Source organism: Oryzias melastigma, linkage group LG20 (assembly GCF_002922805.2).
Source record: "Oryzias melastigma strain HK-1 linkage group LG20, ASM292280v2, whole genome shotgun sequence".
Classification (NCBI taxonomy): domain Eukaryota; kingdom Metazoa; phylum Chordata; class Actinopteri; order Beloniformes; family Adrianichthyidae; genus Oryzias; species Oryzias melastigma.
The window spans coordinates 2,892,176-2,908,041 of record NC_050531.1 but is presented as its reverse complement, the minus strand read 5'-3'; the positions used below and the strand labels follow the sequence as shown (position 1 = coordinate 2,908,041).

At 39.9% G+C, this 15,866-nt stretch overlaps 1 protein-coding gene across 1 annotated transcript in view; it reads right to left on the bottom strand.

Annotated features, from left to right (window-relative positions):
• The window catches only part of anxa13 (annexin A13), an 8,446-nt gene extending 6,109 nt beyond the window's left edge, over window positions 1-2,337 (bottom strand). The window contains exons 1-5 of the mRNA XM_024279749.2: window positions 2,185-2,337; window positions 1,523-1,598; window positions 1,353-1,447; window positions 1,104-1,274; window positions 996-1,029 (exon numbers count right to left, since the gene is read on the bottom strand). Of these exons, the coding sequence (XP_024135517.1) occupies window positions 996-1,029; window positions 1,104-1,274; window positions 1,353-1,447; window positions 1,523-1,598; window positions 2,185-2,199 (391 nt within the window). The 5' untranslated portion in view covers window positions 2,200-2,337. The remainder of the gene's footprint in view (window positions 1-995; window positions 1,030-1,103; window positions 1,275-1,352; window positions 1,448-1,522; window positions 1,599-2,184) is intronic.
• Window positions 2,338-15,866: the final 13,529 nt, after the last annotated feature.

Sequence of the window (15,866 nt, the reverse complement as noted above, 5' to 3'; positions counted from 1 at the left end):
TCACCTCTTCTCTATTCTTTAGTTCTCTTTGCTTCTTTTTGGTGCAGTGTGATTCGGGTGTTGTTCCTCTTTCTCACTCCCCTTTGGGGGTGTGGGACCTTGTGGACCTTGCCTCTGGCTCATCTTGGCTGTTGACCACGCCTCTGGTTGCTCTAGAACGTGGACCTGGCCTCTGGCTTATCTTGGCTGTGGACCTCGTCTCTGGCTCGTCTCGGCCGTGGACTTTGCCTCTGACTTGTCTTGGCTGTTGACCTTACCTCTGGCTTGTCTAAGCTCTGGACCCCGCCCCCACTTGTCCCCCTGTCCTATCTGACTGAACTCTTTTCAAATACGTAGCTGTAGAGTTAGATAAGCTAATTCCTCTTTAATAGTTCTGGTAAATCGTCTGTCCGTCCTGGGAGAGGATCTATTCCTCATGTGGACATCCCTGACGTTTCTTCTTTTTTCCTGAATCGGTTTTTCAGGAGTTTTTCCTTACCGGGAAGGAGGGTCTTAGGACAGGGATAACCTGTTTTAATTATTCTGTTTAGTTTAGCAATTAGCTATTGTTTGTATTTTATGACCGACCTTCTGCTTCTGTACAATTACCAGCATGAAGCCCAATAAGGCTATTTTTTTGGGTGATTTTGGGCTATATAAATAAAATTTTAATTGAAAATTGAATTAAATAACGAAGGCATAAGATGATAATTAAACCAATTAAGCCCCGTAAACACTTATTATTCATTATTTTTTTTTGTTTAAGTGAAAACTTTTGATCATTTGTATCATAATAATAATTAGTTTATGTGTTTTCAGAAGCTTTACTCCAGAAGTCGGATCAGCATCTCCTGTGGGGTTCAGAGGAAGTGAGGCCGGACGGCCGTGAATAAACAAAGTGTGACTGTAGGTGGAGCTGCAGAGGAAGCATGAGTCATTTCTGCTCCACGATTAAGTCATCCAGTTAATGAATGATGAGTTTCCCAACATCCTGATGAATAAAGTTTCAAACTTACCCTGGAAGTAGGTTTCCTTAAACATGGCGATGTCCTGTTGGGGAGAAAGAAGAAGAAGGTCAGGCTTGTGGAGCGAGCAGATGTGGAATGGCGTCTTTGGCGGCATACAGCGTTGGTGGCTGTGCAGAGGATCTCCACCAGGACGTCCTCGTCGGTGCCCGGGCCTTTCATGGCCTTCCTCAGCTCCTTCACGGCGTAAACCACGGGCGGGTCCAGCATAGCGAGGATGGCCTTCTCAAAGTTTCCAGACAGTTCTTTCTTCAGGACGTCCACCAGCTCCTGCAGTCAAACACAAAAACACTTCACGATGGGCTCACGAAGCGGCGCGGTGTTTTTAAAATAAAGAGCTACACTTACGTCATCATACTTTTCAAAATAAGCATTTTTTATATCCTGACGCTGAACCCAGCTGCGGTTCGCCAGAACATCGATGATTGCCTGCTCGTCGGTTCCTGAGGAGTAAAGACGTAAAGATGGAGGAACTCTGTAAGGACATTACAAACCCCGTCCTCTAGTTTTAGACTCACCGAGGCCTTTGCAGGCCTTTCGGATGGCCTTGATGTCCGCCACCACGTCAAAGTCCTCGGCGGGAAAAACTGTAGGCTGAAGAGACAAGCAGCTGACGGTCTGTAGCTCACATGGCTTTCATTAGACTCATTACTCCTGAGAGGGACCAAAAGTCCCAATCAGGGAAACAAAGATGAGATCAATAAAGAAACCGGATCGCTGATTGATTTTACAGGAAATAACTAAAAGAAGAAATACAGTTTGACTTACATTAAAACTTATTCTTTCTATGCTATTATATTTTTATATTTATTTTCCTTTAACAATTATTACAAATCTATTAAGATTTTATTTTGAAAGACTAAAGGGGAATAGGCCCCTCCCCCCGAGCCCATAAACCCGTCAGTCGGGGTAACGGAGTTGGGATGAATTCCGCTGGATATGCTTTATAACACTTAAAACTAAACGCCTCTCTTTTAGTTTTTATCCTAATTTATTTAGCTTCCTTTAAAAAATTATACCGATGAATTGGTTTAAAAAATAGGAAAAATGAGCAACCATCGACGTCTCACGATGACTGACCACCGGGGGGAAAATGGTCAGAGTGAGACGTCTCGCTTCTCATTTCGGGAACTCAAACTGAGAAAAAACGAAGATTTCGGGTTTAAAAGAGGACTCTTACTTGGCAGTTTCCCATCTTCAGGCGTGTTCTCAGCGGCGGCGGCGGAGCGGATGAATGGAGGGGCCGGATTTGAGGGAAAATGGCTCTTCTGCGGGGTAAAGTGCGGAGGCCGGGGGAGGACGAGACTACGGGCCGTGACGTCACGGGGGACCGTTAACTATTTCAACTCGTCCGAGACATTTTTAAAACTTTATTTAAAATAGAAAAGTTATTAAGCTAAATGTTATCAACGATATTTTGTACGTCTATAATCTAGTAAATAAACAAAAAGCTGATATAATAAATAAATCCCCCCCAGCGGCGGGGCCTCCTGTGGTATTTCCGGTCTCTGCGTGGCAGATTACTTTCTTCCTCTCCGGGGGGCTTTGAGGGGACACTGTGGGCTCTGTGTGGTAGGCGGGAATTCTGTAGCCCCCTAAACACCTGAGCACACCTGTTAGTCCACTTCTACACAAGCAGGGATCATTTTAAGTGTTTAAAGAGTTTTTCAGTCACTGATTCTGTAAATCAGGGATGTCCAATTTTATGCAAAGAAATCCAGATTTGGTGAAGTGAAAATGTGTGAAGGGCAACCTTTTGATCTGCATGCTTTAAACCTATATAACAACATTAAATGTGAATAATCTACTTAAAATTTTAGTTAATTCATTGTTTGTTTGTTTTATCTAAAAAAATCTTGTCGTTTTCTATGACATAGTTTCTGCAGAGTGGCAATAGTCCTTTAGAAATTCTTTTCTGAATTGTGAGTGAGACTTTTGGCAATGAGGTAACTCTCTGCTGATATCCCAATAATCCCTTCGTTTACGCTCTCTCCCACTAGCTTACAGCCCCTCACAACCTAACATTAGCAGTGCAACAAAAATGGTGAGCAATATCAGATCCATCCAGCCGTACAGTTCTGATCCAGATTCCAGCTCAGATGAGGATAACAAAGAAGTTCATGGATCGATTTGTCTGTTAGTGGATCAGAATAGATCAGAAAAGGGAGCTTGAGACTCGCTGATTGTAGTTTGCACATAACAATTACGAGCTTTTTCAAACATATTTTCCGTCTGCTCCTGATACACCTCAATTTGAACTGGATAGATTATTACCTGCGATAAGGGAAGTGTGAAAGCTGTAGGCTGAATGTGGCAGCTAAATTTGTTAATGCAGTTAGCTGAAAAGGCTGAAGCTTGCTAAATGTTAGCTGAATGCCAAATTAGCAAAAAAAAAAAAAAAAACTGGAAACACATCTAAATCAGCCAAAAACAGCTAGCATAATGCTAAAATGTTAGCTAAATTTCAAATTTAGCCAAACATTTGGAGACATATTGAAATTAGCCAGAAACAGCTAGCATAATGCTAAAATTTTAGCTAAACTACAAATTGGCCAAACATTTGGAGATATTTTTAAATTAAAAAAGAAACAGCTAGCATAATGATAAACTGTTAGCAAAACTGTAAAATTGGCAAAAAACTGGAGACATGTCTAAATTAGCCAAAAACAGATTGCATAATTCCAAAATGTTAGCTAAATTCCAATTTTCACTAAAAACTGGAAATATGGCTATATTAGCCAAAACAGCTGGCATATTGCTAAAATGTTAGCTGAGCTTCAAATTTGCCAAATATTTGGACACATGTTGAAATTAGCCAAACACAGCTAGCATAATTTCAAAATGTTAGCTAACTCAAAATTAGCCCCATAATTGGAAACTTGTTTAAATTTGCCAAAAGCAGCTGGCATAATGCTAAAATGTTAGGTAAACTCAAAATTAGCCTAAAAAAAAAAAAAAACTGTAGACATGTTGACATTAGCCAAACCAGCTGGTATAATTTCAAAATGTTAGCTAAACTCCAATTTTGCATAGAAATTGGGAACATGTCTAAATTAGCCAAAAACTGCTAGCATAATGCTAAAATGTTAGCTAACTCCAAATTAGCCTAAAACTGGAAACATGTCTATATGAGTCAAAAACAACTAGCATAATGCTAACAAATAATGCTAAAATGTCAGCTAAATTCCAAATTAGCCAAAAAATTGGGAGACATTTTGAAATTAGCCAAAGACAGATACTGTAATGCTAAAATGTTAGCTAACTCAAAATTAGCCCAAAAAATAATTGGAAACATGTCTAAGCTAGCCAAAAACAACTAGCATAATGCTAAAATGTTAGCTAAACTCCAAAATTTCCAAAAAACTGTAAACATGTCTAAATTAGTCAAAAACAGCTAGCAAAATGCTAATAAATAATGCTAAAATGTTAGCTAAATGTTTGGAGACATATTGAAATTAGCCAAAAGCAGCAAGCATGATGCTAAAATGTTAGCTAAACTCCAAATTATCCAATGAAAACTGGAAAATTTTCAAAATGAGCTAAAATTGTCCATGTAGCTCAAATAAAAGCTACCTGTCCTCTATCAGGAGAAGAAGTTAAAACACCTTTTTCATTGGAGTAGGTCTTCAAGGCTTTGAAGGTCACAGGTTGTTACAATGCCTTATAACCTAATTTAATCAATCAATTGTATTGTACCCTTTGTTGCCATGGTGACGTGTTTGCGTTCTTTGTGCTGCCTCAGGTTGGGGGGGCGTTTCCTCACACTACAGGAGGGGGAACAAAGGCGGCCTTTGCAGCCTCTGTTGCAGCGTCATGCTGGCGTTGGATCCAGACTCCAGTTTGGACCTCAGACAGTTTTTGTTTTCAGTCGGATCAGCTTCTGCTGCTGATCACCACAGACACACGATTGTTCTGCAGAATGTGTGAGAGGAGGAAACGCGTTGAAAGAAGGAACAATTATAAACACACAATATGTTAATTAATGTATATTTGATCAATTAAACTGTTTAAATTCTGTGTTTTTGTGTAAAAACAATTAAAGTAAATGGTTTATTTTGATATTTGGAATATTCTACTTTTAAAATGTAAAAATAAATTGAGTCAAGAACAAATTAATTAAGAATAAATTGAGTCAAGTCAGTTCTACCTTCACCTCGGGTAGCAGAATTTTGCTGAAAAATTGTTCATCTTTCTATTTTTTTCTCTTTGAATAAATTGAATTATTAAATAATATCAAGATCAACCATAATCTGACAAGTATCAGCTTAAAATCTGTTGGTAAACCACCTTTTTAAAACTGTATTACATCATAATAACAATTCTCCCGGTTTTTTTATTTTGTTGAAATTTTGTAGACAAAAATGTATATATTTTTAGGTTACATTAAACCACAAAGATAAAACGATTCAAATAGTTTTAACACAAAAACATAACACTTTACTTAACAAAAAATCTGAAGAGAAAAAGAAAAAAACAAATTATTTTCTTCTTAAACATAAAATGTCTGTTTTGTGCTGCCATAAGCCTCTTCTTTATATACATTAAAATTACATTTTCTTTTTTTTTTTAATTAAAATGAACATTTTATAGTTTATGCTGATTTAGAACAAACAACAATGTGATCAGTTTTTCTGTTTAACTAACTAAAATCTTAATTTTCTTGTTCAAAAACTCATCATCACTTTGAAGATCGGATTAACAAATCAGAATAAAAAAAAAGACTAAAGAAAACAGGTGAGAGGAGCTGTATGACTTAATACTACCATCTAGTGGTCAGACAACATCATTACGGCTACTTTAAAATATGTATTAAACTGAAACCACTATTTAGTTTTTTTTTTCAATTTAACAAATAACTAGTATCTGCAGCATATTTTGAATTTATTACAATGAATCTATCTTGGTCTGAATTGAATCTAAGAGCAGAGAAAACATTTAAATGCCAGAAAATGATCAGGAAAGGAAAACATGGAACCAGTTGTTGGTTTCAGCACTAAAAACTAATTTATACATGTTTAAGTTTCTATAAAAACATAAAGCAGTGCATAAATAATCAGCAGATTAAAGGAACCTGTGCTCAGACTGATGATAAATATATGGATTATTTTCAACCTCAACAGAAACATTTTTATCCCACAAAATAAATGATAGGGCTTAATCTGTAACAAAACATCAACAAAAAAGTTAAATAAAGATTGATTTATTAAAAATGCATTCATGTATTACCTTTTTAAAATGTCTTTATTTTATTTTTTAATTTTGCTTTTATATTGATAATTATTTGTATTCTTAATTTAAAAAAAGATCATTTTTCAAAAGGAAATTGGACCGAAATTATAAGAATATGTGATTCTTTTTGGGAGATAAATAAAAACTCAAAATTGAACATTTTTTAATGTTCCTTTTGAATAGAGACTGCAACTTTAAAAATCAGTTTCTTCAAAATCATATTTGAATTTATTATTTTTTGTCTTTTTTTACACAAATCTACATAAACTACAGTATCAATCGTCATCTCCCTGATCAGTTCAAAAACAGCTGATTCCAATCAGCTGTTGACCTCCCATTTACACAATACTGACCTCTAGTGGAAGGTTTTGGAAATTACATCACTTCCGCTTCAGAACTGATTCTGAAGCAGAAGCTCAAAAACATTCATCAGTTTACTAAAACAAAAACAGAAATGAAACAATTCTGATATTTAGAAATGAAGAACTTTAAACGCATTAAGCATAATATCCTTTATATTTATGACGTATTTTCTATAAACACATCCTTCTTTTATCTCTTTAATGGCATTTGTCTGTTTTAATTCTTCTGTTAAGTTTGAATCTCAATTCCTCTTCATCATTTCTTGGCCTTTTGTGAGAGTCGGAGCTTAACTTGCTGAGCAGAAATCAATACGACTGTTTTGTGATGCAGACGATTTCATCTGCTGCTCAAAAACAAGAAAACGGCTAAAAGAGATGCTCTCTATCTACTGCTGCTGATCTGTTTCGGGGCAGTGAACGCACCATATTCTGGTGCTTTTCCCCCAGAGGTCTTCAGTGAACGGAGAACATCCAGAAAACACTGATCTAAAACTTTACAAAGTATGATGCATGATCAGGAACACAAAGTTTCACAAAGTTTTAGAATCAATGTGGAGTAAAGTGTGTTAAAAGCCTCTAGTGGTTATTTAATGAACTGCGCTTAAAGATCGGTTCTTTTGTTTTCAGGTGTGTTTTAATCCAGAAGTTACGCTACTTTGACTGACATAAATATGAAATCTGCCGTGACTACAGACATCCAAAATCAGGTAATATGACACGCCCCCTTCTGCCCTCTGATTGGTTACTTCTAATCCAGGGGTGTGAAACTCAATCTTACAGGGGTCAAAATCCAAAACACACCTTAGATCGCAGGCCGAACAAGAAAAACATTTATTGAACACTCTAAAACTACATTTTAAAAACTTTAAAACCATAACTTTTTAACATAATTATGAACTAGATATATAACATTACCTGTGATAATGTGAATGCTGCTGAATTTGGCTGCCAAAATGCTAAAGCTGATAGCTAAAAACACTGAAGCTGATAGCCAGCTAAAATATTAGCGAAATGACAAATTAGCCTAAAAAACTAAAACAAAAAAACAAGGTTAGCCAAAACAGCTAGCGTTTAGCTGAAAAATTTGCTAAACTTTAAAGCAGCCTTAAAAAAATGAAAAAAGCCTAAATTAGCCAAAACAGCAAGCATGTAAATATTAGCCTAACTCCAAACAGCCTGAAAAAAGTTTAAATTAGGCAAAACAGCTAGCTTGTAGCTGAAATATTAGATAAATGCCAAAATAGTAAAAAAAGCTAGCAGAATTACAATTTTTTAACTTTAAAACTGTAACTTTTTAACATAATTATGAATAATAAAAAGGCAGGAATATTATTCCAGAATAAATCAACTTAAACCTTAAATAACTTTCAATATTTTACTTTCTATAAAAATATATTTTGTCAAAATTATACAATTAGAAATGAGCTCAAGATAACATCGGGTCATTAATAACAATAAAATAAAATGATCTGGAGGGCCGGACAGAATTACCCGGAGGGCCGGATTCGGCCCCCGGGCCTTGACTTTGACGCACGTGCAGTTTGTTCTGCTCAAGACTCCTCAGCCTGTGATGCCTTCAGGGCTGCGAACGCGGCGCCGAGACCTCAGCTCCGTTTACGCACAGAGGGAGAACAGGTCCACTTGTGTAATTATTACCCAGAGTGCTTCACAAGCCTCGCCGTCACAACCGTCTGTCATCAGGGACCGCTGCAGCACAGATGCCAAACACAAAGCCCAAGGCCGCACGCCGGTGAGTCAAGCACGCCGACGTGTGGAAGGAGTTCTTTCAGTTAAAAAAAGCCCCGTGTTGACGTCATCGTCTTCATCACTCAATTACAGCAATTTCCAGAAGGTGAGCGCTTCACCCTCACTGCTTCTGCCTCCAGGTAGCGCTCAGGCTGCTGAAAGACGGCGAGGGGGCGGTTCCTCTGGAGACCGCGGTGAGATCATTCACACGCTGTTAGACAATCACTCACACCTACAGGATGAAGAAATCTGAATCAGTCCAACACAGTTCTGTCAGGACGAACGAGTGTAAAAAGAATTTCACAGCAGGAGGATTTAAACGGACATAGACGTGTAAATATAATCCTGATTTAGGAAACATCAGAATTTGATCAGGATCTACACAATAGTCACTGTAATAAATGGATGAAAAGGTGTAAAGAAATGTAAAAAAAAAAACAAGGTTTTGCTTACGCAGTCAACACTACTCAGCTGATCCTGTCAGAGGAAAGGAGCTGATAACTGCTAGCAGAGTGACGGAACCAGCAAATGAGCGGCAAAGTTAGCAGCTGATCACGGCTAGCTGAACAGCGAAGCTAGCAGCTGAGCAGCTAAGTTAGCAATTGATAACTGCCAGCAGAGTGACGAAACCAGCAAATGAGCGGCTAAGTTAGCGACTGATAAGTACTAGACGAGCAGACGAAGCTAGCTGCTAATAACTGCATGCTAAGCATCAAAGCTAAGGGGTGACAACTGCTAGCTGCGCAGCAAAGCTAGCAGCTTAGCGGCTAAGTTAGCGACTGCTAACTGAGTGACAAAGCTAGCGACTGCTAACTGCTAACTGAGTGACAAAGCTAGGGGCTGATAACTGCTAGCTGAGTGGCGAAGTTAGCAGCTAAGTGGCTAAATTAGCGACTGATAACTGCTATCGGAGTGATGAAGCTAATGACTGATAACTGCTAGCTGAGCAGACGAAGCTAACTACTGATAAATGCTTGCTAAGCATCAAAGTTAGGGGCTGATAACTGCTAGCTTAATAGCGAAGCTAGCAGCTGAGTGGCTAATTTAGAGATTGATAACCAAGTGACAAAGCTAGCGACTGATAACTAATAACCGCTAACCGAGTGAGGAAGCTAGCGACTGATAACTCCTAGCAGAGCAGACGAAGCTAGCGACTGATAACTGCTAGCAGAGCAGACAAAGCTAGCGACTGATAACTGCTAGCCGAGCAGATGAAGCTAGCTGCTAATAACTGTTTGCTAAGCATCAAAGCTGGGGGTGATAACTGCTAGCTGAGCAGCAAAGCTAGCAGCTAAGCGGCTAAGTTTTCGACTGACGACTGCTACCTGAGTGACAAAGCTAGTGATTGATAACTGCTAGCTGAGTGGTGAAGCTAGCTGCTAATAACTGCTTGCTAAGCATCAAAGCTAAGGGGTGACAACTGCTAGCTGAGCAGCAGAGCTAGCAGCTGAGCGGCTAAGCTAAGGACCGATAACTGCTAGCCGAGCAGACGAAGCTGGCTGCTAATAACTGTTTGCTAAGCATCAAAGCTAGGGGCTGATAACTGCTAGCTGAATGGCGAAGCTAGCAGCTAAGTGGCTAAATTAGCGACTGATAACTGCTAACCAAGTGACGAAGCTAGCTGCTGATAACTGTTAGCTGAGTGAAGGAGCTAGCGGATGAGCATCGCTCACTGAGCGGAGAAATTGGGTGTCTGCGTTGAGGCGATTGATGCTGACAGTGCAGACTTTCACTTTGTGACATCAGATCGTGAGGAGGTTTTCGTGGGTATGGGAGGGGCTGGTGGTCAGAGCGCAGGTTTTTAGAGGAATATATTTGGAGAAAATGCATGAATGGATTAAAATATCACTCTGGGGATGTTTATAGTGAGGAATGAACAGAATGATTCACTTAAAAGCTCAAAAAGTTGATTTTAAAAACGTCCTTTTAAACGTTTTAGTAATTTGTTGATGCGATATGAACTTCAGGGCCACCGTAGAAAACTGCTGCTAGTCAAACTTTAGAGATTATATGAAGATATTTAGCACCCCCCCCTCAGGTTCCACAGTTTTATTTATTGCTCAGCTCGGCTGATGCTTTAACTCTAACATCGTTTTAGAAACTTGAATTGGTTTATTTCCCAGAGCAACTGTTGCTGCGTGGACAAATGAAAACGACTTTTATCAGAGGAAAAAGAGCGCTAATGAAGGCGGGCCTGAGCCGGGCCTGGAGGACCCGACTGTGCTGCCTTCCCAATGTTGTCTGACAGGAACAAGAAGGGAATTTCTTAGAAAAGTGGCTTCCTGTCTGCGCGCACAGCTGAAGGCCTCCGTAATTGGGAGCGAGGTGTCACGGAGCCCCAGCAGTTAATCACAACAGTGTGAGGACGCCGCCGCAGCCAGCCGGCGCTCATCACTTCACAAAGCAACACAAAGCTTCTGCACATTGTGGCGAGGAAACATCCTGTCAGGCTGCCACAGCTGCTTCTCTCACAAACTTGCAGCGCCGGGTAATTACGGTGGAAGCGTTTTCTGCCGGACCGTTCCTCCGGAGCCGTTGAACTCGGATGAGCGGCGCCGATGTAATTATGCTCCGAAGTCTGCAGTGAACCCCGGCGGTGGAATTCAGTGATTAATGGTATCAGTACCAGCAATATCAGCTGTGATTGCTAACGTTTGGAGAGTTCATCTTCAGAAATTATTTTGGGCCAAAGCCATTATCTTAAGTTGGTAAGTCAACATCAATAAGAGCTGGTAACGGCCTCATCCTGTCAAGCAGCATGATGGATTGCACATTAGCCCTTTGGGTTTATGATAATTTGGTGCAATCCATCATGGAGTATGAATAAATGCCAAAACCAGAATGAAGGCATCGCGGAGCGTGTTGTTTCTTCTGTGTGAAATCTACGCGGAAAATGTCCGCCACGTCTCCATGGAAACACTGAGTTACACCTGCTAACCAACAAATACAAAAAGAGGGAAACATGACTCATAATTGCTGCTCTGCTGACAAAGACAACAGAATACAGTTTAATAGATCTGAGTGAGGCGATGGAGCGCTCCTGACGAGGAGCCAGAAGGACCAGATCGGTCAGAGCTCCACCGCGCTGAAGATACAGCCGTTTATCATATTCTTGTTTGTTCTAAGACTAAATTCTAAGACACCTTTATGGTTCGGGTCCCTTTTTGACGTTTTAGGTGTCCGCAACTCGTCCATTTTTTGATGTGTTGGCTGTTGCTGTTAAAGTAGGGGTCCCCAACCAGTACCAGTCTGAGGGTCGCTTGGTACTGGGCCGCAGAAAGGGTATGGATACATACCCCATACAGGGGTCCCCAACCCGTCTCAGGGTCGCTTGGTACCAGGCCTCAGACAGGAAAAAAATGCACACACTAATCAGGGGTCCCTAACAAATACCAGTGCAAGGGCCCCTTGGTACCCGGCCACAAAAAGGGTATACATACATACGCCATTTAGGGGCCCCCAAACAGTACCGGTCCGAGGCCCGTTTGGTACCATGCCACAGACAGGATATAAATGTATACGCTAATCAGGCGTCCCCAACCAGTACCAGTCCTAGGGCTGCTTGGTACTGGGCCACAGAAAGGTATTAATACATACCCCATACAGGGGTCCCCAACCAGTCCAAGGGCCGCTTGGTACCGGGCCACAGAAAGGGCATAAGTACACACCCTAGTCAGTTGTCCCCAACCAGTACCAGTCTGAGGGCCACTTGGTACTGGGCCACAGACAGGGAAAAAACGATAATCAGGTGCCCCCAACCCCAGACTGGTATCAGTACACTAACCCAGTACTGGGACTGGCACCCTAACCTGTTACCGGTTCCACGTCCGGTATCGTGTCCTGAGGGTTGGGGACCCATGAATTAATGGGAACAGCCAATATGTCAAGAAACAACAAGTAGGGGACACATGAAATATCAGAAAGTGATGCTTCCATCCATCCATCATCCATCCAATAAATCACTATTGGGCTCACGGGGTAGTTCTTGGAACTGGTCCCGGCTTTGGGTGATAACTTAGCTTTGGGTACAGAACAATCTCACATGCACGTGCACACATAGGGATACTTCAGAGTAATGAGCCAACCTATGACTATTGGAATAGGAAGACCTACAAATGCTCGGGAAGAACATGCAAACTTCACAGAGAAAGGTCCCAGAAGGGATTTGAACCTGTTCCACTGTGCATCCCACAAAAACACACATTTATTCTAATTTTTTATTGAACAGCAGTTTGTTCTTGTGGACCTTACAGCACCAATAAACTGTCGACTGGCCTGTTTTTCTGCTGTCTGCCCTCAGTTCTTGACTGTCTCTGCACAGTGGTTATTAAAATCTAATACCACCAAACGCCCACTGGAACTCCGGCAAATGACAGTTCAGCTTTTTCCAATATTTTCCTAAATCCTAACAATGTTTTGGTCCTGCTCTCCTCACAGCCTGCCTACTCGTGTTTAGGCTGACGGCATCAAACCTGCTGTTTTATTTCTGCTAAGTTAACAGTCAGTGATCAGCCCACCGTCTGTCACATCACACCTTCCTCGCTCCGCGTGTGTGTGCGTGGTTAGTTTCCGTCCTGCTGCCGCAGATAAGACGTGGAAACAAAAAAAAGAAAACCGTGACGCCAACAGACAAACACCAGATTACAGCAGAGCATCTGAGGCAGAGAACATAAAAGCTGACAATGGATTTAAAAATAAATCTAGGAGATGAATGAATGAATGGACTGATGGTTAAGAGGCAACGGGACACAAATGAGAAGCGAAGGACAAGCTTTTCAAAATAAAACAGGAAGTTAAGACTTTGCTGGTCTTTAGCGATGATGCAAAAGTAAAATGATATGAAAACTTACGGGTGGATACAGGCTGTTTGTGACCAACAGGAAGCATCAAGCTCAGTTGGGGTGTAAAAAAAAAAAAAAAAAAAATCGATTCAGGGAAATATCGCAATACTTTATTTAGCGATACTTCAATTTAAAATACTGCCAATATTTAATTAGTTATTTAAAAAGCAAAAGTAGTTCAGTTCAGCACTATGAATAACTTGTGATTAATGTTCTGATCATTAGCTAACATGTATTTTACTTTTGCAAAAAAATTATTAATATTCAAATAATTATTAAGTCATGATTTAAGAAATATAGTGAAATACTGTCTGGTACTATCTTGGGATATATCAGAATTTGTATTGTATCATGACACGTCTGTCACGATTCGTGCCAATACACACCCCTTTTATCTATGGGCGTGCTGCGGGTGACAGGTCTCAGTGAACACAAAGGGGGAAAGTAGGTGAGATTCAGGCGTGTCGTACACAGTGGCAAACTTACCATTAGGCAAAGGTGGGCGATCGCCTGGGTCCCCCCAACACCTATAAAGATATCTAAAGTAATTTCCACACCCATTATTATTTAACTCTGTCATGACTAAAATGGTTTGCTAAAGTTTTCCAACTTCTCCCTATCTGTTTGCAGCAATGGAATATTCCGTCAACAGTAACTCTTTGAAGAGAAAAAAAATGCGGGAAAGATGAAGCGTAGATATCCCAGTGGTGGTAAATTATTACAATAATACTGTTGAGACAGTTAAAAAAATGTTTCACAAAATTTTAACATACACAAGCCGAAAATGGCTTGCCGTACTCTTTTTATTCATTTTCTTGTGATAAAGAGATCCAATATCTCATTATCACAAAAAGCAATTTCAATTTTATTGTGATAACGAGATGATGATGAGTATAAGAATATAAAAACTGACAACAGGTTGAATGACAGAACCGTGTCGAAAACATTCTGTCATTCGATCGGTTTTCGGGGGTTAATGCCTTAATTCAGTCTCATTTACGGCATTTGAAGAGCGTAGATCCATTAATAAATTAAAAAAAAAGACTGAAAAATGTCTTGTGGGCGTTTTCTTCTGCCGTTTTTGTTGTTAACCACAAACTAAAGAGTGACTAAAGTCTCACCGTCTCAATACAGGAAAGGGAGAGATTTATTCTTCATTACGTTGTATTATAAAAAAATGAAATTTGTTTTCTTGTGATAATGAGATCCACTATCTCATTATCATGAGAAAACTGTCAAAAAAATTAAAAAATAGGGCAAGATTTTTTGGGATTCTGTGCTAAAAATGTAAGATAAACAACAACAAAATGAATGTGCAGGAAGACAAAAGAAGAACAGAATCAAAGGAAGTCAACAAGAATATAAATGAAATTAAGAACGAGAAAAGGAAAGGAAAAGCGGAGCAAAGGCCATGCTTGCCATCCCTGGCGGTGTGATACAGGCTGAGCTAACGGTCTAGCGGTTTACACCACACATGCGCCGATATGGCTGAACATTACCCATATTGATAGACATTTTTATGTAGCAGCAGTGAAGATTTATGCTAGCAAGACACAGAGCTATCACAATCAGACAGGAGGGGGATCAAGGGCGGGGCTCCAAAGCCACGCCCCCTCAGAGGAGATTTTAGAAACAGAGGCTTCAGATCAACAGGAAAATTGTTTTTTTAAGACATTTAAATTGTGGGATTTTGGTTAAAAACGTCATAATCATAATTAAAACACTACTGCACATGGTTCAAAGACAAGGCCCGGGGGCCGGATCCGGCCCTCCAAATTATTTTGTTTCATTGTTATTAATGACCCGATGTTATCTTGCGCTTACTTCTAACTTGTTTAATTTAGAATAAATATGTATTTTTTGGAGAGTAAAACATTGAAAGTTATTTAAGGTTTAAGTTGTTTTATTTTGGAATAATATTCCTGCCTTTTTATTATTCATAAATACATTAAAACGTTACAATTTTAAAATTTTAAAAGTTGTCATCCTGCTAGCTTTTAGGACTATTTTGGCATTTACTAAGATTTTTTTAGGAGTTAAGCTAATATTTCAGCTACATGCTAGCTATCAACTTCAGCTTACAGCATTCAAACTAGTATTATCACAGGTAATGCTATATATCTAGTTCATAATCATGTTAAAAGTTATGGTTTTAAAGTTTTAAAAATGTATTTTTAGAGTGTTCAATAAATGTTTATCCTGTTTTGCCCGCGCATGTTTTGGACACCACTGCACTACTGAGAACGTTTTTATTTTTAATTTAAATAAATAGTCATAGGAGGACTTTAAGTGGAAACGTTTGGCAGGATTAACGGTAACATATCACTCCTTACCAGACCAAACTGTCCACTGGAAGTGAGGTTTTATGCATCGCCCCGTGCCGTTAGTAAGAATCCAGTCAACCAGACGTTGTCTAGTTATCTAGGATGTCTTTCTGATATGAAGATGCTAAAAAACTCTTTAACCAACGAGACGAATGGAGACCGTCTGACATAACTGCAGAGAAAAGCTGAGAAGTCAGACTGGCGGATCTCCACCTTCTGCTAGTGGAGGCCGTCACGGTGGAGGTGCATGAGGAGAGTGTGAGTCACGGTGGCTCCCACCATCAGGGCCTCCTCCAGTCATGCTGGGGAAGCTGTGTGGGAGAGCAGCACCTCCGGAGTTTGAGACTCCTGCAGACGAGT